Genomic DNA, 26,479 nt, shown 5'->3' with positions numbered 1-26,479 from the left:
TCTATCGATCTATTTTAGCTGTTTTGTTTTTCCTCTCTTTTCCCTGTCACAGAGTCAGGTGGATCATCTAACATAGCCAGACAGGAAACTTTTAAATAAGCATGCTTTGGGTCTAGAGAAGGGAGAGCCATAACCCAACCTCAGAGCCAGCTTTTCAATAAAGTAGAACAGCATAAAACAATTTTAATATTACCCACACCAAACAAAGCTTTTGAATTCTTGCTAAATTGAATTCAGTGACCAGAAAGCTCAGAGATAAATTCTGACCCCTGGCCATCCAAGCAGCCAGGGCAAGTGATATTAGCTGTGGTGACTGGCAACAGCAGAGACAGCAAAAACAAAACCAATAAATACAGAACACATGGAGTTCACATTCAAAGGAAATCATTCAGAAGCAAGCATTCAGAAGACACAATCATTCATGCCTCCATCTGAGCCTGATCCATTCTCATCTCAACTCCCATGTTTGCAGCAAAACTTCTACAAAGACAAGACAAATGAGAACCTCAGGTGAGTCCTGAAACATCTCTTCTTTGGTCTGGATCCCAACAGAAGCAAATGTCTCAGAAGGTGACTATGACTTCCTGGAGGGGGTCTCTGTAGATGTTGGCTGCTTCTCTCAGCATGGTAGCTCACTCAGATAGTCCACAAAATAAAAGCTTACCTTAGAGGCTTGCAATGTCCCAGAGTGAAGGTCCAGCTTCAGATTCTGGTGGGTGGTCTGATCTTGCTGGAGTCTCCAGGAAATACTAATCCCACCGGTTAAGAATAAGAGCACTATCATTTTTGAGTCAAATTTGAAGAGAGCTTTATTGAATACTGGCCAGGATGATGGACACTCACCAGGTCCATACCTGGGATTCCCAGATTATGGCATCAAATTAGACAAGGGAAGGCACGACCCACAAGGTTACATACTTCCCACCTTTGTGCAATCAGGGGCAAGCATATATCTGATATACTTCCTGCCTACATACTTCCTACCTATGTGTGATCAAACACATCCTGTGCTGTTGGAGCAACCAAGCTTGTGTACAGAAGCAAAAACATGTGGCTTGTTATCTTACATGAACAACAGCCCCCAGCATTCCAGGAAATTATCTGTTCTTAGGCAGATGGGACTTTTAGGTGAGAGATATTTTTGTTTTATAGATCTCTTAAGCATAGTAATTTAAACTTAAAATATAACGTTAGCTACAACAAGGCCAGCCAGGGAGTCATAGTGAGACCCTATATCAAACACACACACACACACACACACACACACACACACACACACACACACACACACAAAAAAAAAAAAAAAAAAAAAAAAAAAAAAAAAAAAAGTAGGTGGTAGACCAGATTTAGCCTGGAAGCCATAGTTTTTTTGTTTTTTTTTTTTTTTTTTCTATATGTGATCAATAAAGACACAGGAAAGAGTGTATAAAAAATTTCTTTAATTTAAAGTTGTGACCTGGAAAGAACAAGTCAACTTAAGTAATCTAGGCTTCCTCTTTACACACAAATGGAACACATACAACATTGGCTCAGATTTTCAACTCCAGAGGAGAACCAAATGGGATCACAAATCAGAACCCTCTGCAGCAACCCTGCTGGGGCCAACAGGCTCCAGGGGGGAGGCCCCTCTTCACTACCCTCTCTGTATCTGGTGTCATATATGCCTTCTTGGAGAAGGGGACAGCAGGTAGCCACCTCCTGTCTCCAGGGGGTCTCTCCCTGGGAGAACAAGAATGTGCTAAGCATCTCAGTGTGTGCATGCCTAGAAGGGCAGCTTGACTGAGACCTGGAACTACGTTGTAGCTACTGGTCATAATTGGCCCAGTTATGGCAGCAAAATGGCAAATAGGATGTTGATGTGGGGAGACTAAGGGCTTAGCACTTAACTGCAAGTTTGAAAGTGATACAGGCAGATCCTGCCTGCCTAAGTTTTTTGTAAATGCCTCAGAGAGAAGGTGGAAAGACAGACAAGTCCTTCAGCCCTCTGAGGCTATCTATGCCCTGCTACAGCACAGAATTAAACCGGCCCCATTTTCCTCTTACATTCAAGGATAATCCTTGTTTTGGATTCACTTAGCCAGTTGTGGATGGAGGGGGTGTGTGTGGGGCATCTACAGGGCACCAGGCACTGAGTAACAGAGCAGGGGAGGGGAGTGTCAGGGTGGGATGCTGGACAGGGCTCTAATGTGCACTGCATGTCAGATATGTGGTCCAGCAGAGAGGAAAGAGTGTGGCCACAGACCCTGGAACCTTCCCAGAAAGGGTTCAGCTATAGAATAAATACAACTGGCTAGAAATGAGCTTTCTGAAAAAACTACTAATAAAATAAAATAAAAATTAGAGGTTCACCTCAAGTGCACTGCAGCAGGGAACAAGACTCCACAGGGTTTGCTTTCTAATACAGACAGCACCTGAAGCCCACCCATGTCAAAGTCCGGGGATGGGGTAACCACATAACAGCTACCTAGAGGTATCATGGAAGACTAGAACATGGCCAACCCCTTCCCACCAAACAGCATTCCTGAGCCAGGCTTGCTGTATCCGACTCAGGGCATTTCCAAGAGCTGGGCTGTGACTGGATGGTTGTGGCACACAGCTGTAGGGACAGTCCCTGAGGACGGAGGCAGTGGGGAAGAGGGCTGGGGCTTCCCAGTGGCACTGGGAGACATTCTCATGTGGACGTTATTGCGTTTCTGCCAACGACACTGGCAGGATGGCACCAAAATAGATGGTGCACCTGAGGTGGGGCAGTCCATTGAAGATCCTGTGCCATGACATAGCCCCAGTGAGAACCAGTCTGTCCTTAAAGTTGTCCTGGACTGAGTCTGGGTGATGTCTCAAGCCTTAGATCATGACAAATGTCCCATTATCAGCACACACACTCCCAGCTAAATCTTCCAGATTTCAACAAGGTAGCCCCAGAAGTTGAAGTAAGAGAGAGTGGGTTCCAGGGGCCCAGAGATTTCCTTTTCCCACCTCCTTCATTGCTCTCAGACTAACAAGTCCCAGCTATCCATCCATTCATTCAAGAGAGCTACCCACATGGTCCACTTAAAACCACTCACAGAAACCACTTACAAATCCACAGAAGTTTCCTTCAATCATGGAAGATTGGACCCTTGCCCTCACTGGATGCTGTTGTCTGGCTGTCCATTCTGGGCCACCTGTCCAGGGTCAGGGTCAGGCACTGGGGCTGGGGTGGGTGTGTTACTCTGCAGGTAGCGTCGGAAATCTTTAATCATGGGCCGGAGGACCTGGATGAGGACACTCAGGGCTGCCTGGGTGCCCTCCATGGCCTGGGCCTGCCGCTCCTGGGCACAGGCCTGCACCTCCTGGGAACGCCGAATCATCTGTAGCAGGTCATTCTGCTGTTCCAGGTGCTGGGCAATCTCCTTTATGTGTAGGTTGGTGACCCTCTGCTCCTGGATCAGCTTGGCAGAATTGAGGGCAATGCGGCTCTTAAGTGCCTGTGGTTTGACAGATGCATCTGCATGCTGGGCTATCATTGCCACGGGGGCCTCGGTTGGCAGGGTTTGAGGAGCCTCGGCTGTGCAGTACTCCACCACTCCCTCCTCCAGTGTGTGATAGGTGGTCTCAGTGGGGACTGTCGAGAAGAAAGAGTAAAAGCAGAAGCTGATCATCTTTTGGAAGGAATGGTACTGGTTCTGCAACATAGGTAGGAAGCCATTAAGCCCTGTGTAGCAGGCAGGCAAAGGGGAATTCAGGCCTCCCCTCGCTGTATTGACATAAAAACACAGTATCTGAGAGGTTCAGCTCTCTTTGTTCCTCAAGGCTGGGATGGAACCCAGAACCTTGTATATGCTAAGCATGTGCTGTACCACCAAGATCCTTCTTCAACCAGGCTTCAGGATTTTACTCTATTGGTAGCCAAAGAGAAGCCCCCCAGATCTGACAAATATAGAGATGCCAACAATAATGCCAGCAAAACCTTGGGATACTTATGTATCACTCTGTATTCATTAGCTCAAGGAATCCTCCAAATGACAAGAGTTAGAAACTGTCTTCAGTCTCAGAGAGGATGAAATAGAGCAACTTCTCTGGGTGGCTTTGAGCTGTCTATCCCTTCTTTGTGCCAATCAAAGAAGGAAGGGCCATAGCCGTTCACATGACCAGAACATGCCTCTCTGTCTCTTTAATCACTTTGGTTCTTAAGATACCCAAACATCCAGCCTGGTAGTGGTGCACATCTTTAATCCTAGCACTCAAAAAGCAGAGGCAAGTGATTCTCTCAGTTCAAGGTTTGCCTAGGCTACTGATTGAGTTCCAGGACAGCCAGAGCTACACAGAAAAACCCTGACTCAAAAACAAAACAAAACAATAAAGCCTCCCCCCAAAAATCCAAAACCCTAAAACATCCTCGAAGATTCTGTTCCAGAACAGTACCTGACTTGGACCTGTGCTTTTCCTTCTCTTCCTACTTCATATGAACTGGGGAAATAAGCAGGGGAGAGCACACTCCCATACACTATTAAGAGTCTGGTGGACACAGTTCAAAGCCTATCATGACCCAGCAGAGTTTACAGTTGTGGGCACACATCCTTATCTCAAACACAAAAACCTAACCAAAGTTAGCTCTGTTATCACTCACTGCCGAGAACCTCCGAAGGGATATTAGGTGTTTGGACCTTCATGTATGTGGGAGATGTCAATCTTGCTTATCTTTTCAAAACTTGTTATGTTCATATATATGTAGGTACACATGTGTGTTTGTGTACACATGGAGGGGAACAGAAGATAAACTCAAGTGTCATTCCTCTGATGCTGCCAACATCTTTTCTGTTTTCTTTGTTAAGACAGTCCCTTTACTGGGCTAGGACTCTCCAAATAGGCTAGGCTGGCTTGCTATTGAGCCCTAGGGATCCATCTCTTGAATAGTAAGGTTACAAATGTGTACCTCCACCTCCTATTTTCCCTACCTTTGGATGCCATCAACTGTGTTCCCTTGCATCAGGAAAACCCTTTCCTCTTGTGAGTCATTGGGTTTTCTCATCTCATAGACATATATACCCCATCTGCTCTAGTGGTATATTTAATTTCTGTGGTGCCAAGCAAGTACTCTACCACTGAGCTATCTCCCCAGTCTCCAGGGAATATTAAATACTTTGGTATTTTTGGTGCCCAGCATAAATTTCTTGATGAATGGGTGACTAGATAGGAACCATGAAGATTCTGAGAAGTGCCTGGTGAATGTTTGTGTATTGAAAACACAGACTATCTTTGTGCAGAATGGATGTCTCCCTTGGGTAGTATTATTCCTAGCCAGTCATTCAACAAGTACATCCTGGTTGCCTACTAATATAGCACATCCTAAGTCCCATGGAGCTACAGAAATAGTCTTGTCTTCAAGACTACATAGGTCAGCAAGTGGAAGTCATGGGCATCCAGCTTTCCACATGCAGAGGAAGTCCCCATAAGAACAAGATCACTTCTGTTTGGGGAGTTCTTGGAAGGCCTCATGGTCTTTCAAGATCGCCATCTGACTTTTGACCCTTGGCAGCCAATTTGCCCCAGCACTTGTTGGCCCTTCCCATTTACGCAGCTGAACTGAGCAGGAGAGGTCACTCACTCTGTGTCAGGGTGACCGTGGTTGCAGCTGCCGTGGCCGTGGGTCCGAGGGCCACAGGATGGATCTCCGTGGTACTGGGCAGGCTGATGATGGTGGCCTCACCCAGCAAGTTGCAGATGCGCTGTTGCATAGGCGTCAGCAGTACAGGAGCTATGGCTGTGCCACTGCCACCACCTGTCCCAGGTCCACCAGCTCCATCCTCTTCTGTGGTTCCTGGGGCCTCGCCACCTTCTACAGCTGCTCGGACTTGGGCAACCTTGCGACGGACCTCCGTCTTGAGGTCGGACCACTTCTTCTTAACTTCGGGCAGCTCCCTGCGGCAGGTGGCCACAGCATTGACTCTTCTCAGGATGCCATGCCAGGCTGCACTCTTGGCAGCCAGAGGGACCCCAGCATTGAAGTGGTTCACCAGCAGGTGCTTCTTCAGCTCTAGTTCTTCCACGATGATCTCTACCTCCCGCTCTGAAAAGTTCATCTTCCTCTTCTTGGCTGGGACAGCCATGGCCTCCCCTTTCCTCCCTTTTTAAAGAAATTATAATGTCCTTAACAACCCCAATTTTTTTCTCTTTTTCAACCTCACTTCTCGCCCACTTCCCAACCCCCTCCCCAAAGGGGGACAGACAGGGTTTTCTCGAGGCCAAGCACGAGGCCCCAAGTAATCCCCCTCGCTACGCAAAATGCGTAGGGCCCAGCCCTGACCGGCCCGACCGCCGCCAGCCAGCTGCGTAATGGCTTCCTGAATCTGCCTCTTCCGCTGGGGTGTGCGGAGATCCGCCCACTTCCCTTCTTCCCGCCCCTCGACATATCCCTAGGAAGCCCCGCCCTCCAGGTTGGCGTGGCTCAAATACTCCTCCGATCACTGGCTCTCCAGGCCTGCCATTCCTCTCAAAGACACACCTATTTGCTAGAACTAGCTTGGTCATTGGTCTAAAGAGGTGCCTGTCGCTTCGGGCGCCCGCCCACATGTTCTTTATTCACTTCCATTGGGAAATCAGTCTGTCGTTCAATTGTTGGTATCGCGACTATTACGTTGTTAAATTCAGCTATTTTATTGGTAGTTTAGAAGACGACAAGAAACCGGCCTCCTGATTTTGATTCGTGTTTTCGGTCTTGAGTCGTCAGCCATTAAATTTTCATTTTATTCATTGGTGCTAAGTGTGTCTTCTAACTTCAGTCCACAAGTTGCTCTCATACAAATGTCATTTCCACGGATAGGTACGATCTCTCTGTACACAGCCGCTCCTCCCAACCTCATCATTCCGCAGTCTAGCGTTTCTGAATGGGAATTGGACACAGGGCCTCCGGCTCGCATATTACCCAGATTCAGCCAATCCCCGCCTCTCTCAGTTTGAATCGACTCAGAGCCAGCGTGGTGGTCCCGCCTCCTCATTGATCCCAGAGTTGCCATCCCAGCCTGTGATTGGTCGGCAGTGTGCCAGGGGGCGTGGTCACCTCCTCTGCGCGCGGCGGGGCGGGGTTCCCGGAAGCGGCCCCTCCCTCCAGCCTGCCGGCTTCTCGGAGCCCGCGCTCGCCGCCTGAGGGAAGCCGGCGTGTTTCCGCGCTCCGGTCGCCTGCCTGCCGCCCTTAGCCCCGCGTCCGGCGCCCCCCGCCTCGCGCCCGATGGTGAGCAGTGTGTTGTGTCGCTGCGTGGCCTCCCCGCCGCCGGACGCCGCCGCCGCCGCCTCGTCGTCCGCCTCGTCGCCGGCTTCTGTAGGGGACCCGTGCGGTGGCACCGTGTGTGGCGGCCCGGACCACCGGCTGCGCCTGTGGAGCCTCTTCCAAACTCTCGACGTCAATCGCGACGGCGGCCTCTGTGTCAACGACCTGGCGGTGGGGCTGCGGCGCCTGGGACTGCACCGCACGGAGGGCGAGCTCCGGGTAAGCTTGCGTGCGCCGTCCGCGCGGGCGGGGAGGATCCGGTGGTCCTGGAGAGAGACCCGTGTCGCGGGGGACGGACCAGGATTCCAGGGCCTCTCAGGCAGTCCTCTGGAGTTTGTCAGGTTTGGGTGGACGCTGCTGGAGCTAAGCGGAACCCCTGGTGTTGGGGGGGGGGGATAGTGTTCCTTGATTGACAGATGGAAAGGACACTCACCCGGTATTGAGCGTGGGGCTCCCCAAGTGGGGGCTCAGGCAATGAGAAAATCTCGTCTGGGTACAAATGACCACACTTGAGTGTCTTTGATGGGCAGAAAGCCCCTTCTTGTTCCTACTTTCATTAGGGCATAGGACAAATCTCAAGAATGCCTTCCGGACCTCAAGGCCAAGTTGGTGCCAGCCCTGCCCCCACACCCAGGTTCCTATCCATCCATTCTTATTGGCACCCCACCCACTTTTTTCTCCCTGTGGTTTCCATGCCACCGGGGCCCCGATCTCGTTGCTCGCAGAAAGTTGTGGGTGTTGTGAGGAAGAAAAAATGGGAACTGGGGTTCTAGGCAGATGTATATGGATGTGGGTGGTGAGAGCTGAACAGTTCTTTCTTATGGTGTAGGCCCAGCCCCCCACTGCTGTTCCAGAACACTGGGTCATGTGGAGTTGGAGTGTAGATATGTGGAAGATTCTGTTTTGTTTTGTTTTGAGAGAGGGTTTCTTTCTCTGTGCATCTCTGGCTGCCCTGGAACTTTATCTGGTAGACCAGGCTGGCCTTGAACTGACAGAGGTTTGCCTGTCTCAGCTTCCCAAATGATGAGATGAAAGGTGTGTGCCACCACTGGCCGGATTGGAACATTTTTTTTTTTTTCAGAAAGTGAAAGTGTGGTACATCTAAGGGTATAGTTGAGTGGAGTTGGATGGGCCAAATCCAGGAGACAGGGGCCGAGAAATGGCCATCATTGGGTCTGTAAGAAACAGAAATGTTGTCCTTCCTGCACAAGGAGCAGTGGCCTTTTCTTCTCTTTCTGTTTCATGGTTGATATTTCTGTTTGATTAGATGTGGTTGCCCTTTACCATCATTATCGTGGCCTAGCCTGGTATGCAATCTGTTAGGTTCTACTGAGCAGTTTGTCTACTAACCTGTTTTTTTCCAAAGTTTGTGTTTGGTTCATTTGTATGCAGTTATTAAATCTCATAGCCAAGAATGAAGAAAACCTGGTAAGGTGACAGTGAATCATGATGGTTGCTTGGGTGGCCATACAGAAGGTGTCAAGTCCAAGATAATCTTGGCTCATTATCCAGGATATTTAACCTACTTAGGCAATGTAGGAAGCCCAAGGACAGCACTGTAATGCAGAATCCTTGAGTTAAGCCCAAGAGATTTAAAGATAAGGTTTCCTTATGTAACCAGGTTGGCCTTGATCTCACAATACTCCTAGCATTAAAATGAAAACCAAAAACCTTTTTTTAAAGAAAGTTTGTTTTAGCCGGGCATTGGTGGCTTGCCTTTAATCCCACCACTTGGGAAGTAGAGGCAGGTGGATCTCTGAGTACGAGGCCAGCCTGGTCTACAGAGTGCCAGGACAGGGTCAAATGCACAGAAACCCTGTCTCAAAACACAATAAATAAATAAATAAATAAATAAATAAATAAATATTGTTTTAGAGTTAGTTGGCTTGGCAGTTAAGAGCACTAGCTGCTCTTCCAGAGGTTCTGAGTTCAATTCCCAGCAACCATATGGTGGCTCACAGCCATCTGTAACTAGATCTGATGCCTTCCTCTGTCTTGCAGGTATACATGCAAATATGCATAAGTAAATCTTAAAAAAAAAATAAAGTCAACTTTTAAAAATTAGTTTTATACAGAATAGTGTTATACATCTAACTAATAAATCATTCTTTCTGGGTTTTTTGTTTGTTTGTTTGTGTTGGTTTTTATGAGATAGGATCTTAATTATGTCTGTCTGGAACTCACTATGTAGTTAGACTAGGCTGGTCTTGAACTCAGAGATCTGACTGCCTCTGCCTCCCAAGTGCTGGGATTAAAGGTCATTTTTAAAAGATAGGATAGCAAACTCAGAGGTTTGATGCCCAAGGGCTCAATGCAGCCTGGGTCTGGGTGAATGAACCTTCTTGTTATCATTATTTGTTTGTTTGTTTTCAAGACAGGGTTTCTCTGTGTGAATCTTGGAACTCACTCTGTAGACCAGGCTGGTTTAGAACTCACAGAGATTCACCTGTCTCTACCTCCCGAGTGCTGGGATTAAAGGGGAGCCACCAACACCCAGCTTGAACCTTCTTGTTCTTAAGAACCTACACAGTTGTCTATGGTACCAGGCACATTGAGGATGGCTGATAGTGGGAGTGTTCCATGTTTACACCAAGCTTTGTGACTCTACAGGAGTCAAATTGTTGTGGCATTCATAGCACATCTGATATTGATCCTGATCCATTTTTTTGGCAGTGATTTTTGACTAAAGGCAAATAAGGAGAAAGTGACCATTTTCCAGTGGTAAGAGAAAGCCAGTTTATTTTGAGACATTTTCTGACTCTGGTAGCTCAGGCTCAGAACTCACTATATAGCAAAGACTGGCCTCAAATGCACATACATCTTCCTACCTTAGTCTCCCTGTCTGTCTGCCCTACCCCTCCATGTTGGATTGTAGCAATGAGCCACCACCCAGGTAAAAGAAAACCTTTTTTTTTTTTTTTTGTTAACCTAAGGGAGCATTTAGCTATTTTGTGGTTACTTTGACTGACCTAAGTTATATGACATGAAACTTTCTTTTTTTGGTTTCTCTGTATTGCTTTGGAACCTGTCCTGGAACTAGCTTTGTAGATTAGGCTGGTCTAGAACTCACAGAGATCCACCTGCTGGGACTAAAGGTAGGTGCCACCAATGCCACCAATGCCCCGCCAAACTTTTTTTTTTTTTTTGAACATAGATTCATTAAGAAGTCAGAACTCCCAAGAGTAAGAAGGTGAGGACTTATCCTAAAAGGTTTTTTTTTTTTTTTTTTTTTTTTTGGAGACAATGTTTCTCTCTGTAGCCATGGCAGTCCTGAAACTCAACTCACTATGTAGATATACTGCTGGTTTCAAACCTGCTTCTGCCTCCTGAGTGCTGGAATTAAAGGCATGTGACACTACCACCATGTGGAATGTTTTTTTTTTTTTTAAAGTTAGTTCCATAACTCCAGAGGGAGATGCAGGCAGATCTCTGTGAGTTTGAGACCAGCCTGGTCTACAAGAGCTAGTTCCAGGATAGCCTCCAAAGCCACAGAGAAACCCTGTCTTGAAAAACTTTAAAAAAAATTAATTTGAGGTATGCATTTAATATTTACTCTGATCTCTTATAGCTTTAAACAAATTTTTAAGTTAGCATACCAAGTAATATGTATCATTGGGGCATCTTCATATATACTTCGTTAATACATTTTTAAAATTCATCTTCTTCCCTCTTTTCCAGCTTTGAACAACTTCTTGTTGTTGCACAGCTTTGAGAGAGATTAGAAATGGTCCACTTTATTAGTATATTGCATTTGGGGAAACTTTTAAACTAAGAAAGAAAAATGTTCCTTTCTGTAAATAACTAGGCCATAGCAAGACACCCCACCTTATGCACACATCACCACCACTTCCTGTTGAATTCATTACTATTGGCTGTCCAAAGGAAAAGGCAGCACTGTTTTTACTGAACTGGTAAGAGCCGAAGAATCTAGGGGCCCTCTGGGTAGAAATGGGTGCCTGCTGTGGGATAAGCTTTGACAAACACAGTGCAATTGGAAGCTGCTTCCTGTGGCCCATGTGAAACTGCTCTGAGGTAGAAGTTTTCACAGGAATCAGCTGTGAGCTTTTATCAGCAGATGCAATGAACTAGGGTCATGTGACTCCACAAGGCCTCTTGCTAGCTTTTAACAGCTTGAAGTGAAATTTTCTTTTAAAAATAAACCATAAAGTTTTGCCTTCTGCCTTTGTTCCAGAAGAGACTGAGACAGAAAAATTACTTAAAATGGAAATGGGCAGAAAAATTCATGGCAGCCAGCCAAGGAAATTTTCTTTGTAAGGGACACGTGAGGAAGAAGCCTGTCTTGGTACAAAAGGAAGGAAAGGGTTTATTAAAGAAAATAATTAAAAGATAACGTCACTGGCAGTGACTTTGGGAGATGACACTCAGCCTGGGCTAATTACAGCATTGACTATTTTGGGCATTTTCATGTGACCAAACAAAATTTATGTCTTAAAACAAGTTTAAAACATAGGTTAGGACTTGGCAGCCTAGTAGAGGAAGAAAGCATTTTGTTTTACATGTAAACAGTTGTGCTTTTCTCTAGGTAAGACTTGTGAGCTCTCATGGCAAGGGTTTCATTCAGGAGAACATTATAGATGTTATGTTTGCTGATCTAGAGACTTGTGTGTACAGTTTGAGTTCTACAAAAACAAACATGACAGTAACATAATTTTACATCATTTTACAAGGGATGAAAAAGCCATCCAAAATGATGCCTTTAGTGGTAGCCTGGCTTCAGGTTAGGAGAGTGGCTGGACAGGAAGATCACTTGAGTCTAAAACACACTCCTCTCATCTTTAATGAAGTGAGATCCAAACCTGGCCTTTGGGGAGAACTTGAGAAAGATGAGATCTCCCCAGAGCTGGGGAGGTCAAACCCAGGGTCTTGTGCAACCTAAACAAATGATGTGCCATTGAGCCTCATCCCCAGCCCAAGAATGCCCATTCAGAACCAACAATGGTGCTTCCAAACTACAGCTTTAGCCCCCTCTGTCCTGTATCGTTCTCTGACCTATATAGGTAGTATACACAGGAGGCAATCTCTGTTGACTCAAAATCATCAAATGATGGATTGTTACTGCTGAGCTGTTATTGTTTAACCAGACAACATCCCTAAACTTTCTACCTTCTTCACATTGCCAAAGGTAGACTGATTTAGATAAGGTAGGCTTGCCTATAGAAAAAAGAACTTATTTTTTTGAGACAGTACCTCACTTTGCCCAGACTGCTCTTGAACTGCTGTGTTGTTGAGACTAACTAGAACTTCTGATCCTTGAGTGTTGGGATTACAAGTATGTGCCACCTTTCCTGGTCCAGGGCTTTGTGCACATTAGGCAAACACTCTACCAATTGAGATACATTTCTAGTTTCTCCCACCCCGTTTGGGTGGAGATGGGTCTCTCGTAACCCTCACTGGTTCAGAACATCTATCAATTCTCTGGACTCAGTCTCAAAGTGCTACAGTTGCAGGTGTGAGCTTTACGCCCAGCTAAGGAAGAACCTTTGCCTTGGGAAGAGAATAGACATCATTGGGAATAATGTAATAGCCCATTCTGGAAAGATTAGACTGAGTGCATTTTTAAGTTGATCTATATTGTTGTCAAATTGATTATTGGCTGAAATTTGTGATGATGGGGCCAATTTGAAAAGTGGGTATATATTTGAAACTGTACATAGTGGCACTGGGGAGGCTAATTGAAAAGGGTTGAGAGTTCAAGTTTAGCCTGAGGTGCATAATGAGTCCTTGCCTGAAGAATAATGCCCCTAAAGCTGATACTTAGAAAGATGAACCAAGGTAAGAACTCTCCCTAGTCTGTCTGGAAAAGTGGAGCTTCACAGATGCATTCTTTTTCAGAGAGTCATGTGGGAATGACACAAACAGAATCTCTGCTGGAATTCATTTATAGTAGTCTAGCTAAATACAGCTGTGGGCTAAAGTCAGTGGACAGAACTATTGGTATAAAGCTGATGTCATTACACTAAGTGCATAGATAGAACTTACCCATTTCCTATTAGAATTGTGTTTTGTTTGTTTGTTTGTTTTTGTTTTTCTTTCAGGATAGTCTCTATAGCCCTGGCTGTGCTGGAACTCACTATGTAGATTAGGCTGGCCTTGAACTCAGAGATCCACCTGCCTTGCCTCTGCCTTCCGAGTGCTGGGATTAAAGACATGTGCCACTACATGTGGGATTTGAAAGAGTCACTGGCCAACAAAGTCATGCAGTTAAGTTACTCTTCAACTTTCTACTTGAAGTATAGTATCTTCTTTGTGGCATCCTTTGTTAACTGAGACCTATAGTCTTACATCATCGATTCACATGCTGAAAACTGCCTTCAAGAGCAAAAAGAGCAGTCATGCAGGAGCCCTTTAGGAATCCAGAAACTAATATCCTTATATACAAATGTCAAAGTGAAACCCATTATTTTGTATACTGACTAAAAAATGTAATAAAAAAGTTAAAAACCAACAGTCATGATGGTATACACCCGTAATCCCAGAGTTTAGGAGTCTGAGACAGGAAGATTGCAAATCTGAAACCATGGGGTACATAGTATGAGACCTTGTTTACCTCTGCCCTAACACACATAGAAAATTGGGAAACGTGATTTTCTCATGATCCTGCTAAAAGCTGTAAGTACTCACATGAACATCTCACATAATATACCTTACATACAGTTTATAGCTTCCTGGGAGTTAATAGTACAGTATGACTCAGCCAACACAAAGAAGCTGGGTAAGGGAAGAACATGCATTTTTATGGCTTGTCTATATAAAATCCCGAGTAGGATTATCCATAGAGACTGGTGTTCTAATCTGGGAGGAGAGATAGAACTGTGCTAAATATGGTAGAGTTTCTTCTTGAATGGTAAAATGTCTTCAGGTAAAAATTGACCATGAACACTGTGCTAAGAGGGCAGAAGTAGGCCACCACCCAGTTAATTCAGTGCTGGGGATTAAACCAGGGCTTTGTGCATCATTGGTAAGCACTCAAACAGCCGAGCCAAATCTCTAGCTTCCAATTGTGTGGCATATGACCTGGACTCAGATGTTTCTATAGTTTGTTTGCTAGCTGCAGGACCATGGCCAGGAGGTCCACCCTGTCCAAGAATCAGTTTGAATCTCACATTTCAGATACTGGTTGTATGGTTCAATTAGAGAGAGGGAGAGAGAGTGAGTGTGTATATGTTTATATGTATGTATTTTTCCAGATTCTTTTTTTTTTTCTTTTTTTGAGAAAGGGTTTCTCAGTATTGCTTTGGGCTTTGGAGCCTATCCTGGAACTTGCTCTGTAGACCAGGCTGGCCTCTAACTCACAGAGATCCATCTGCATGTGCCTCCCAAATGCTGGGATTAAAGGCGTGAGGCACCAACACTCGGCTTATTTTTCCAGATTTTGTTTTAGATTTTTCTGTTCTAGTTGCTGTGAAGACACTGACTAAAACCTAAATTTAGGGTAAGAAAGGATTTATTTAGTTTGTGCTTCTATAGTCCAGGCCATCATTAAAGGAAGTCAAATCAGGAACCTGGAGGTAAGAACTGAAACAGAGACCACAGAGGCTTACTGGCCTTCTTCCTCTGGCTTGCTCAGCCTCAGCTACACAGTCCAGGCCCACCTGCCTTGGGCAGGCACTGCCCATGTCACTGTCCTTGCCTAAATAAATTAGCAATTAGGAGAAATCCTATAGGCCAATCAGAGAGAATTACTCAGTTGAGGTTCCCTCTTCCCAGGTGACTGTAGTTTGTGTCCAAAGTTCCAATATTCCAAACAGCAGTTGGGGTTTTACTCTTCACCCAGACTTGCCATTCACCCATTCTGGCTACCGGGAAGCTTGCTGTGATACCTGCTACCTTCCATGAAAAGAAGTCCAGGAGATCAAAGAAATGTCCTGCCTTATCCCAGCAAGTTTCAAGTTGTTGAGCAGTAGCACCCTTGTTCCTGTTCTACCTCAAGTGTTTGGTGCTGCTTGGTGTGCTGGAAGAGCTGGCATAGGAACATGGCAGCAGACATTAAACCTTGACTCTGCCATAGCCTCTCTTAGCCTATTTTTTTGAGACAGGGTCTCTCTGTATAGCCCTGGCTGTCCTGGAACACACCCTGTGACAAGGCTGACCTCAGTCTCAGAGATCCACCTACGTCTGCCTCCAGAGTGCTAGGATTAAAGGCGTGTGCCACCATTACCTGGCTAGCCTTCAATTTTTTAATGTTAAGAATTAAAATCTTCAGGTTTGTTATTTTATGTGTATGAATGTTTGCTTGCTTGCATGTACATATGTATATATGTTTGTGTGTGCATGCACCATGTGCCTGCTGGTACCAATGGAGGCCAGAAGAGGGTATCAGATTGGGTTCTACTAAATTGCCCAGACTGGCCATGAGTTTACTTTGTAGCCTAGGCAGTTGTCCTCTGCCTTCCAAGTAGCAGGGACTGTAGGTGTGAGCCACCATACTGGGTCTGATGCATACCAGTTAGCTTTCCTCCTGTGGCTTGTTTGAACACATAGTGTCCCAAGTTGGCTAAATGGGTCTGCCTCCAGTTTGCTTGGTGAAGAGTAAAGGGTGCAGTCTGGATATCAGTAGTAAAGGGGGTGTGACAATAGAGATTAGGCTCATCCACAAGCTAAAGCAGTTTGGAAGCAGGTATGGGTTCTCAGAATCCTGGGCTTGTGAACTTTGGGAAGATTAAAATGAAGAAGCCCTGAAGGATTAGAATTACTGCTTATAAATGTGAGTGTCCATCCAAATATTTCTTGGGATACAGACACAGCACTGACCTACAAGCCTTTTGCTCATTAGCCTTGGGTAGTCTTTCTTTAGTTCCAGAGATTACTTGAGGTTGAGAAGACGAGCTTCAACAGAGCTTAGTTAAAACCTTGAAGGTTTTACTAACCAGCCAGTGCTGTGGTTTTTTTTTTTTTTTTTTTTTTTTTTTTTTTTTTTTTTGTTTGCTTGCTTGCTTTGTTTTGTTTTGTTTTGTTTTGCGAGGCAGGCTTTCCCCAGTAGTTATGGAGGCTGTTCTGGAACTTGCTCTGTAGACCAGGCTGACCTTAAACTCAGATCTGCCTGCCTCTGCCTCCCAAGTGCTGGGATTAAAGACATGCACCACCACTGCCCGGCTTAGCCAGTGTTGTTTTACACTTGTGGGTTTGAAGCCTAGAAGGTGGGCCAAGTCAGTAGCAGAATCCACTATTTTGATTCTGCCCAATTTAGTTCAGCACAGCCTCCTTCCTCCTGAACTTGCCCTTAAAACTTTTACAATATTGCACTAGGTACAATGGCACATTCTAATGACCCTAGCACTCAGGAAGATGCAGGATTGCAAGTTCAAGGCCACTATGTGTGAAAACATGGAAAACTTTACAGTGTCCTCTTTCAGCTTATGACATTGACATATTTGTGCATAATCCAGTTCAGCATGTTAAGGCCCTTGACCATGTTGAGGAAGTACCTCAAAAGGTAAATACTGCTCCAATATGTGAAATAGAAAAGAGCTGCAAAGTAAAGACAGTACACTAAAAACTTAAAGTCATTGTTCAAAAGATGCATTTTCCTTTAAAGCAAATAAATAAATGAATAAGGCAGGCTGGTCTGCCTAAGCTGCCTGATGCCTTCTCCCTTTTGTCTGGGTTTCCAGGAAGCAGGAGGTGAGTCATGGCTCATTCCCCACTGGAGCAATAGAGAAGGAGGTGGCTGCTGTCCCTGTTGTTCCTGCTGGTCCCTGAGGTTTCCTCATTATTTCATCCACCAGCTTCCCTCCAATCCCGAAGTTAGAATTCTTACTAAAACGCAAACCCCTTTCTGCTTGAGAAAGTTATAAAACTACTGAAATGCCAGTGGTGAAAAATGGTAGAGGGGGTTAGTTTTGGGTTTTGTGTCTTGTTGGGGATCAAAACCTGGGACTTGTATATGCCAGGTGAGTGTTCTTACACTGAGCCATATTCTTAGCCTGGGAGAGTAGTTTAGGTTACCAAGAATTAATGTGGTAGCTAACCCTTCCCATTCAGTTGTGTGACACAGTTGAGTCATCCATTCTATTGGGTAAAACTAGGGACAGTGGCCACCTTAGCCAGTTCAGCTGTCCTTGTTTGCCCATCTCCACATGCTGAAACACTGCTCTTTTGTTTAGTGTCATGTATACTTGTAGGTAGGTATTTAGAGTATTCAGATTTTTATTTTATTTTAGTGAGATGATCTTACTATGTGGTCGAGGCTAGATGGACTCAGGATCCTCCTGTCTCTACCTCCACCAAGCATTGGGATCATAGCTGTTCATAGCCACCTGTGCTGGCCAGTAATGTTATCTTCAGGTGGACTTTGAACCCATAGGATATTAGATCTGGAACACATTCAGCTGTACAGTTTAGCCTCCAGACTCTACTTACCAAGGAGGTTAAATGGTTTATTCAGGCCTCTCTAGAGGCATTGAAGAGAGACATTCCTGTAGCACCCCATAGAACATAAGCTCACTTTTTTCTGTTTTTCTTTCATATTGCAGGTCTATTTTGTTTACTAGTTTCTTCATCTCTAACCTATTGGAAAAGGAAAATAGGACCAGTGAACTAAATAGGTCCACAATTAAATTTATCTCTGATTTGTTTCCAAGAGGGGGGTTTAGTTCAAACCAGTCATTCTTTGTTAGAAATCTCTCAACTATCCTTAACAGCCCTGCTTTCTGCAGAAGGCAGTCTCAAGTAGATTCTTCTTCTGCTACTTGTTTATTTATTGCTGAGACAGACTCTCACAGTTTGCCTTGCCTGTCCTTAAGTACACAGATCTCTCTCTGACTTTGTCTCCCCGGTGTTGTGCCAACATGCTGGGTTGGGCTCTTCTTGTTCTTGAGCCTGCGGTCCTGAACCGTGCCCAGCAAGTGGTCTTGGGAAGTTACAGTGATACTGTACCATTGATCTGTCTTGTTTGACTCTGCTAGGTTGTCCTGGCTGGCTGGGAATTCCTGGGATCAAATAATCCTACCTCTGGTTTCCATGCACTGGGGCTGCAGGTGGCACGACCTGATCTAGCCTGATCCCAAGCTTTGATGCTTAAGTCAGTTTTTGAGAAACCAAAAATACTGTTTATGGCAGCTCTGGGGATCAAATCCTAGGGCCTTGTGCAAACTGGGCAAGCAAACACTGTACCACTGAGCCTGCAGGTTTGCCTCTCGACTGAAAGAGGAAAGGTGTAGATGGGAAGGCTTCTTTTTCTTTTTTTTTGGATTATTTTAGGCATGTGAATTTTACATGCTTGCCCTGGTTTGTATCCATATTCTCTTCAGAAACTTGATAATCTAATTGGAATGAGGAGCATGATTTTGGAAAAAACAGATTATGATGTGTCTCAATGAAGACTGGCTTCATTCTTGTCCTAAGACTCAAGAGTCCTGTGCTTAAAATTGGTTAATTTTGTCACTCTTTTCTTTCTTTCTTTTTTTTTTTTTTTTTTTTAAAGAAATGAGAAAAAGACATCTTTGTTAAACAGGCATTCACCTTGAGCAATGGGGACTGGCTTTTCACCAGCAGGAATAAGCCATTCAGGAGACTGATGTGTAGACCTCTTGTTCTCTGTCACAGTCAGGGTGTTTCTACATTTTTCCTAAGATGCAGATTAGGGGATTCTGTGCTTTTCATCACTACCACCTTTACCGCCTGAGCAGTGCCAGGGGGACAAGGGCTGACTTCCTTCTCTAATTGAAGGCTGAGTCATTGGCAGGAGGGTCTGGTCTGTTCACTCTGACTTACACCCTGAAACTGGCTCCCATAGGGTAGCTTAGTGAAGAGCTCAATTGAACCAGCTGGTTGATTCATATCAGCCTAGGCAGCCTCACTCTCTACAATAGTGCCTCTGAAATAATAAATTATTACGACGTGGCTTTGAACTCTTGTTTTTCCCCTTGCACATTTTGTATCTTTTGTTGTTGGTTTCATTTCTGATTATGGTAAAACAAACAAACGAAAACCCTTAGAACAGTGATTCTCTACCTGTCCCTTAGGGGACGTGTCAGACCACCCTTTCACAGTGGTCATTATCCCATATCCTGCATATTAGGTATTTACATTATGATTCATAACAGTAGCAACAAAAATAATATTATGGTTGGGGTCATCACAACATGAACTGTATGTATTAAAGGGTTGTAGCATTAGGAAGGTTGAGAGCTACTGTCTTAGAGCTTTAGATTTGACCCATTTAGCTGGTGGACAGAGGCCTTCCTGTGACCTCATTTGCATAATCAGTCCTCATTATGAAATCAGTCAGCCAAATCAACCTGGCTTTCTGTCAAATGAAGTCTGGTTTCGTTTTTTTCATTAAAAAAAAAAAAGAAGAAAAAGAAAAAGAAAAAACAGGCTTCTGACATGTTCTGAATATTATGCAAAGTTGGAAGTAATACAATGATGAGTGGTAGGTAGTTAAATAGGTAGATGAGACTGTGAGGTGGGCTGTCAGCATGAGCACAGGCACTGCTTTCAGTTTTGTTATGAGTCTTCCACAGCTCTCTACAGTTGTCCTTCTATGTACTGTGTGAGGGCATTCTGCCCCAGACAATTCCTCAGGTGATTTGAAATAAGGCTTTGACTGCTTGCCACTAAATCCATTTCCTTGGAATCTTTTCCTGATACAGACTTTCATCCATTCAGTCTGTTTTCTAGGTTTTGTTTGTTTGTTTTTTATTGTTTTGGAGCCTGTCCTGGAACTCTAGATCAGGCTGACTTCGAACTCGAAGAGATCCTCCCGCCTCTGCCTCTCAAGTGCTGGGAATAAAGGCATATACCACCAGCCTGGCTGTTTTAAGTGTGGCTTTCTCTTTTAGGTGATCACTGTCATCTTGCTGAGCTTCTGACATGTACAGGCTACAGGTGTAGGAAGCTGCCTTTGCCAGCCCTGCTTTGGAGTTGGGTGGGTCTCAAACCCAGGAAACTGAATGAAGTAGAATTAGAGTTGTGGTAATTGACAGGTAACCCAAAGAAACTAGTGATTTAGATGCCTTGAGGTAAGAAATGGACTATATAAACCACTGGGAAAGGAGATAGGCAAAAAAAGATGCAAGTGTTCTAACAATATATTGGTGAAGCACACAGTAAACCACAGCTGGTCCTGGTCTGTGCAGGTGAAAAGAAAGTGTGTGTGGTTATTTGAAACAGATTGAGCATTGGAGGGCTTGCCTTGATAGATGCTGTCTAATGGCTTTGCCCGTCTTGTAAGCCAAACCCTCTTGAATGTTCTTCCTTAAACCTGGGTTCTGAGGTTTTCACTGTGGCTGGTAGGTCAGGGATCATTTCTATGAACCTAGTGGTGTGTTGTGACTGACTCCCAGGGGACCCTCTTTAACTCTGCAGCTATCTTCTCTTTGGTACCCAGACTGCTCTGGTAGCAGCCTCATCCCTTCAATGTTGGGAGATTGCCCAGCTCCATTCAAGCAAGCTCTTCCTCTGCATGAGAGCCTGAAACTGCAGGCAGGAAGCTATGGCAGTGCAACAATTGCCTCATCTCTACACACTTCTCAGGAAACGTTGTCCTTTGTGCCTGTTCAGTGGCTTGAAAACATTGCTTTATATATTCTTAGTTTTTTCTTGTTATAGGCAGGAAGGTGTGAATCAGTTCCTGATACCTCTTCCTGACTGGAAGCCCTGGTGTGTAACTCAGCTCCATGATATGAAGAAGTCCATTCAGTTAAAAGCCAATACCAACTGCATAAGGGAATTTTATTAGGTGGAAACCCCAAACCACTATTTCCTTCATTCTTTCTGCCTTTCTGTGCCTAAACAGGGTTCAAGTTTATGACAGGGTTAACTTGTTAGGCTAGGGATGTGCCTTGGTAGATAGAGCACTTGCCTCCCATAAACAAGGCCCTAAATTCAATAAAAAGGATGTGTTTATTTGGGGGTCTTGGCTCTAGACTGGCCCAAAGTAACAAAAACAGTTCTATTAACTGTCCCCGTTTTGCACATGAAAGATTGAATCAGAAGCCTGTGTTGGTAGTGCACACCTTTAGTCCCATCACTCAATAGGTAGAGGCAGGTGGATCTCTTGATTTTGAGGCCAACCTGGTCTATAGAACTAGTTCTAGGACAGCCAGGGAGGGCTGCACAGGGAAACCTCTTTGGAAAAGAGAACCAGCTGTTGACCTGGCAAGATGGGTCAGAGGCTATCAAACCTGATGACCTGCATTTGATTTCTCAAGATTCACAAGGTAGAAGAGAACCAACTCCTACAAATTGTCTCTGCTCTCCATGTATATGCCTCGGTACATGTCTGCCCACATATGTACATATACTTTTATGCATAAAATAAAAAATGTGAAAAAAATTTAGCTATGTGTGATGGTGAATGCCTTTACTTTAGTCCCTGTACTCAGAAGGCAGAGGCCAGTGACTCAGTGATTTGAGGTCAGCCTGGTTTACAGTAGCGAGATCCAGGCTAGCTAGGGTGATATAGTAAGACTGTCTCAAAAAAAAAAAAAAAAAAAAACAAACATAAAAGACTGGAGAGATGGCTGAGCAGTTAAAAGCACTGGCTGTTCTTGGACCTGGATTCAATTCCCACCACCCACATGGTGGGTCTCAACCATCTGAAACTTTTGGGGATCTGACACTTTTCTAGCCTCTTAAAAAACTCAAGACCCTCTGTACTGGCTAGCTTTTATGTCATTTTAACATTTTGGAAGAGGGAACCTCAGTTGAGAAACCCCCACCAAATTGGCCTGTGGGCCTGCAGTACATTTTCTTGATTGATGTTCTATGGGGCCTGCTCACTGTAGGCAGTGTCACCTGTGGACTGGTGGTCTAGAGTGCCATGAGAAAACCAGCTGAGCAAACAAAGAGGAGCAAGCCAGTAAGTAGCACTCCATGGCCTTTGCACCAGCTCCTGCCTCCACAGGCTCCTGTCCTGACTTCCTTAGATGGACTGTGATTGGGACATGTTAGTTGAAATAAAGCCTTTCCTGCCCAGGTTGCTTTGGTTGAGGTGTGTAGTTCATTGGTAGGGATTTGCCTGGTGTTTATAAGGCTTTAGATTCAGCCCCCAAAATGCTTTAAAAAAAAAAAAAAAATCCTTAGCCTGGAGTAGGGGGTGTGGTAGTGGCACAAGCCTTTAATCCCAGCATTTAGGAGGCCAAGGCAGATGGATTGCAGAGTTCAAGGCCAGCCTGATCTACAGAGTGAGTTCCAGGACAGTCAGGGCTACACAGAGAAACCCTGCCTTTAAAAAACAAAAACAAACAAAAAACCCTTCACCCATTTTGAAACACCAACAGACCCAGGCTCCCAGGCTTCTCATCCTTGGTTTTAGAGTGGACAGCAGTCAGCAGGGAGATTTGGACCCTCAGGGTGCTGATAAAGAGACTGAATGCCCATCCCTAAACAGGATAGCTATATTAACCTCCACCAGCACTGCCGGTGCTCAGGGGACATCTTAGGAGAGGAGGTAGAAAAAGCTGGAGGGAGGGGGTGGAGTGCTGTGATGTGGGGCTTCTGTACATACCTGCCCGTGAGGAGCATGATGTCATAGCAGCCGAGGTTACCTGCTCAAGACCAAACAAGGTCAAGCCAGCCAAAACCCTGGTATAGTTTTCAGGCCCTACCCCACACTGAAGCTCTACTGGCAGTGGATAGTTGCTGAGATGGAACAATCACTTTTATAGGTGATTGTGTATCTCTGGGCAGCACTAACTGGAGTTGTTTAAAAAAAAGGGGGGGGGTAGGGTGTTTTGGGGGGCATAAATTAGGGAAACGAGTAGATGTTCTTTGGCTACACTTACGGAATTCTCAAAAATGAATTTTTCAAGCAAAGTTAAAAAAATCATATAGCAAAGATATGTGTATGTGTTCATATGTGGGTTTAAGTACTTCTTACATATCCAAGTTTACACAATAAGCTAAAAGTGGAACTTCAATGCAGAGGGCAGGAGCTTTAGAAAACTGTAACTAGGTTTCTTTTCTAGGGGTTGTAGCAGCGGGAGAAGCCTAGGTTCCCCATCTTCTCCCAAGAATTCAATGAGCTTTTGGGGGGTTTGCATCTTTTAATGTGATTTTTTTTTATGTCTGTGTATATTTGTGTACATACATGTAGAGGTCAGAGGTCAACGTGAAGGATAGGTTCTCTGATCAGCGGGCCTTGGCTAGTGCCCTTAGCAGCTGAGGCATCTCCCCAGCCTTGGGCTTGTATCTTTAAAATAGAATGACTATAAGTCACCTTTGTGAGGAATGATATTTGGTCACTTGTATTTGTCTACTATTAAACTAAAAACAACTAAAGATTAATCATGGTCATTTGCCCAGCAAGTGGACTGATGTTAAGTCCAGGGCCTGATTCGAGGGACTCTGGGGTGGGGGTGGGGGGGTGGGTAGAAGGGTTCCGGTTCTGATGTGATCTCAGGAAACAACTACCATGTAGGATTGCTTTCTGTTAGGCTTGATAATGGGAGGAGAGAGTGAAGCGAGGTGACTTAGGAGGTGTTGCCAAGGACACTGGATCACGTTGAATGTGGGTGGCATTCGAGAACCTACCCTGGGGATAGCGGGAAGTTGTCTCCAAAGATGAGCCTGCTCATATTCTGCGAAATGAACCTTGCCGGTACCTCCCAGCGGACTTGCTGGGCTGCAGGCTGGAAATACTCCGCCTGTGATTGGAGGGTTAGTGGTCGGGATAATGAACCTGGTAGTGTCGGCAGAGGTGATTGGCCAAGTCCTGCTGCAGTGAGAATGCAGACTAGATGCTCTGTCCTGGGTTGCGGAATGAGCGAGGACGGTTGAGTGACTGGGAGCCCCAAGTTGTTTCAGTCTGTAAGAGAGGTCTGTCTGATATCATTTTTTTTTTTTTTGCATTTAAAAAAAAAGACAAGCCTCTGATCTTCCGCCACCTGACGAAGTGAGTTTTGATTGCTAGCAGCCAGGGAGGCTCCCTAAGTGAGCTAATTCTCAGGCTAGGCACGAGCGAATTTGAAAAAACAGGAAACAGCCCCTGCATGTAGAGCTTCAGCCTGGGAACTCCCAGGCTGTATTCCAGACAGCTGTGTAGCTAGAGACCCTTGGTATTGTGGTCACATCCCTAAGAAGTGAACAGTCATCAGCAGTGGCATTTGGAGGAAGCCGGGATGCTACAGATGGTGTGGCATTTTCTGTCTAGCTTTTTCCCTAGAGCTGGGTGCCAAGATTCCAGAGAGGGCATCGATCATGGAGTCAAAGGCACCCAGACTTCTGCTCGGGGAGACCAGATGTCCACCTTTTTGGGGAAACAAAACGGAAGGGCTGAGGCCACGGAAAAGAGACCCACCATCTTGCTGGTGGTTGGACCTGCAGAACAGTTTCCTAAGGTAACAGAACCTTCAAAAAGACCTTCTAGTTTAGGGGTTGGGCTGGAATCATTTTTCTGAAAGGGAAAGAAAATGAGTGTGGGAGGGAGAACTTAGAAAAGAAAAAGTTTGGAATTGGAGAAATGTTGGGCGATGGAAAAGGCCATGAGATTTGGTTCAAAATGTCTGTCACCACTGCAAACTTCTTTATCCACTGTGACTGTGGATAAAGGTTTACTTCAGATTAGCCTCCAGGTTTGTCTGTTACACTAAACAAGTCAATTTGAAAGTAAGGATGAACTAAAGTATATTGTCTTCATTTATCTAGAGTGTGAGAGGACAGTTGAATGAAAGAGGAGGTTCTTTGAAAGGGGACAGATAGATCTCCCCCCCCCAAGACAGAGTCTCACTACATCATAGCCCTTGTCCACCCTGGAACTCACTCTGTAGACCAGGCTGGCCTCAGCTTATTGAGATCTGTCTGCTGCTGCCTCCCAAATGCTGGGATTGAAGGCATGTGCCACTACACACAGGCTAAAGAGGGCAGATCTTGTCAGATGAAGGTCACATTCCTCTTGCCTGATGGGTCATGATTAGTTTACCTGAGGTTCCAGAAGGAGTTCAGGGATGGGGCTGGGTCCCAAGAGAGCCTGAAGTCATGAAAGAGTAGAAAGAGGCTAGTGACTCTTGAGTTGACCACAGCCACTAGGGTGAGCCAATCATCAGGGCCTTTTGTATTTGTATCCAGTCCTCACAGGAGCCAAGGTAGTGACAGCACTCCCCAATTGGAGGTTGGAGAAGTAAAGTACAGAAAAGTTTAGTACTTTGACCAAATTACTTAAGGAGAGGAACTTGGCCCCAATCTTTCTGGAACCTTGTTTGCTTCCCTTCAGAAAGCTGTTTAATGGGACTGGTTGAGCTCTCACTTAGAACAGATCAGGGCTGCAGCAAGTTCAGCCTTATTCAACCCCTGAATTTTGTTCCTGAATTTTCTTCTCAGTCAGACGGCAAGAAGAGTCCCAGTGCTTGGCATATAATAGATGTGTCCAAAATGTTACTGTGTTTTCTAGCTTGACCCAGTTGATGGGAACTTTACTGTGACAAGTTTTGCAGTAGTTGAACATTGACATCAAGGGGAATCCTTAGACTGTGATGAGTTCCCCATTGCCAGTGTCCTGCCTGAGGCATTTGAGCTTACTGCAAGAGGGTACTGCTTTCTACCTCAGATCAGGAGTAGTGGTGAACTCATTTGTGAGAAACCATGCTGAGCCTTGCACATCTTCTGTCCTGAATTAGCCGGCTGCCTTTTAAAATGATCACCTTTTAAACTTTAATAACCAACTTTAGCTACGTATGGATACCCCCTTGGCATGTTTGCCTCAAGGGGGTTGCTTTGGGTGGGACTTTATAGCCTGGCCTGCAGAGACCCAAGCCATTTACTGGCTCTGGTTTTTTTTGGGGGGTGGGTGGGTTGGTGGTCTTCATGGGGAGGGCAAAAGGGAGGTGGAGCAGCTGGCATGGTTCAGACGAGAGAGAGCACCTCTGAGCAATGAAAGTGCACATGAGATGGATCAGCCTCCGCCTTGCTCAGCAGGAAGCCCCCAGCAAGCTTGGGAAACAGTCTGGAGAACCTTCAGTTCTCAGGCTTCTCATTGTCCATTGCACTACTGTTTCATTCTCACCCCACCCCCATGTAAATAAGTGTCTGTGACTCGGGTCCCTGCAGAGGCTCTTATTATAGGAACTGCTCCAGTTTCCTCTTTATCTTTGTCTCACAGTTAATCCGAAAGTTGGGAAAGAAAGCCATTTGTCTGGAGTGGGAGGTGCCCTTGCACAGTGGAGTTTAGATCCTGAGGGCCCCTCAGGATTGTGCTCATTGTGTGTGTAATTACCAAGTGTAAGCAGGTTTAATTGGAAACCTGCTACACTGGGCTGTCATGGCAACCTGATC

The 26,479-nt window shown here is 45.2% G+C and overlaps 2 protein-coding genes across 5 annotated transcripts in view; one reads left to right on the top strand and one right to left on the bottom strand.

Moving 5' to 3' along the window:
- Positions 1-1,427: 1,427 nt before the first annotated feature.
- Positions 1,428-6,335, bottom strand: Naif1 (nuclear apoptosis inducing factor 1). Its single transcript, XM_051185195.1, has 2 exons — positions 5,588-6,335; positions 1,428-3,604 (listed from the first exon to the last, which is right to left on the bottom strand). The coding sequence occupies exons 1-2, from the start codon at positions 6,087-6,089 to the stop codon at positions 3,126-3,128; spliced, it is 981 nt and encodes a 326-aa protein (XP_051041152.1). The 5' UTR covers positions 6,090-6,335; the 3' UTR covers positions 1,428-3,125.
- Positions 6,336-7,091: 756 nt separating this feature from the next.
- Positions 7,092-26,479, top strand: part of Slc25a25 (solute carrier family 25 member 25) — a 33,293-nt gene continuing 13,905 nt past the window's right edge. For 2 of the 4 annotated variants that reach the window (XM_051185190.1, XM_051185189.1), the window contains exon 1: positions 7,092-7,465. In XM_051185190.1, coding sequence (XP_051041147.1) covers positions 7,208-7,465 — 258 coding nt within the window. In that variant the 5' untranslated portion in view covers positions 7,092-7,207. Of the gene's footprint in view, positions 7,466-24,103; positions 24,550-26,479 lie in introns of those variants that run through there. The other 2 variants (XM_051185192.1, XM_051185191.1) reach the window with 1 other exon arrangement.

This window comes from Phodopus roborovskii, unplaced genomic scaffold (genome assembly GCF_943737965.1).
Source record: "Phodopus roborovskii unplaced genomic scaffold, PHOROB, whole genome shotgun sequence".
Lineage (NCBI taxonomy): Eukaryota > Metazoa > Chordata > Mammalia > Rodentia > Cricetidae > Phodopus > Phodopus roborovskii.
The sequence above is the reverse complement of the archived record's forward strand: the minus strand, read 5'-3'. Positions and strand labels throughout refer to the sequence as shown.

Bases quoted from the DNA above. Each gene is read 5' to 3' on its own strand.
- Naif1 (XM_051185195.1), bottom strand. From the start codon at position 6,089: ATGGCTGTCCCAGCCAAGAAGAGGAAGATGAACTTTTCAGAGCGGGAG. The intron at 3,605-5,587 runs GTGAGTGACCTC...TCTTCTCGACAG, and splicing joins CACGGTCACCCTGACACAGA to TCCCCACTGAGACCACCTAT.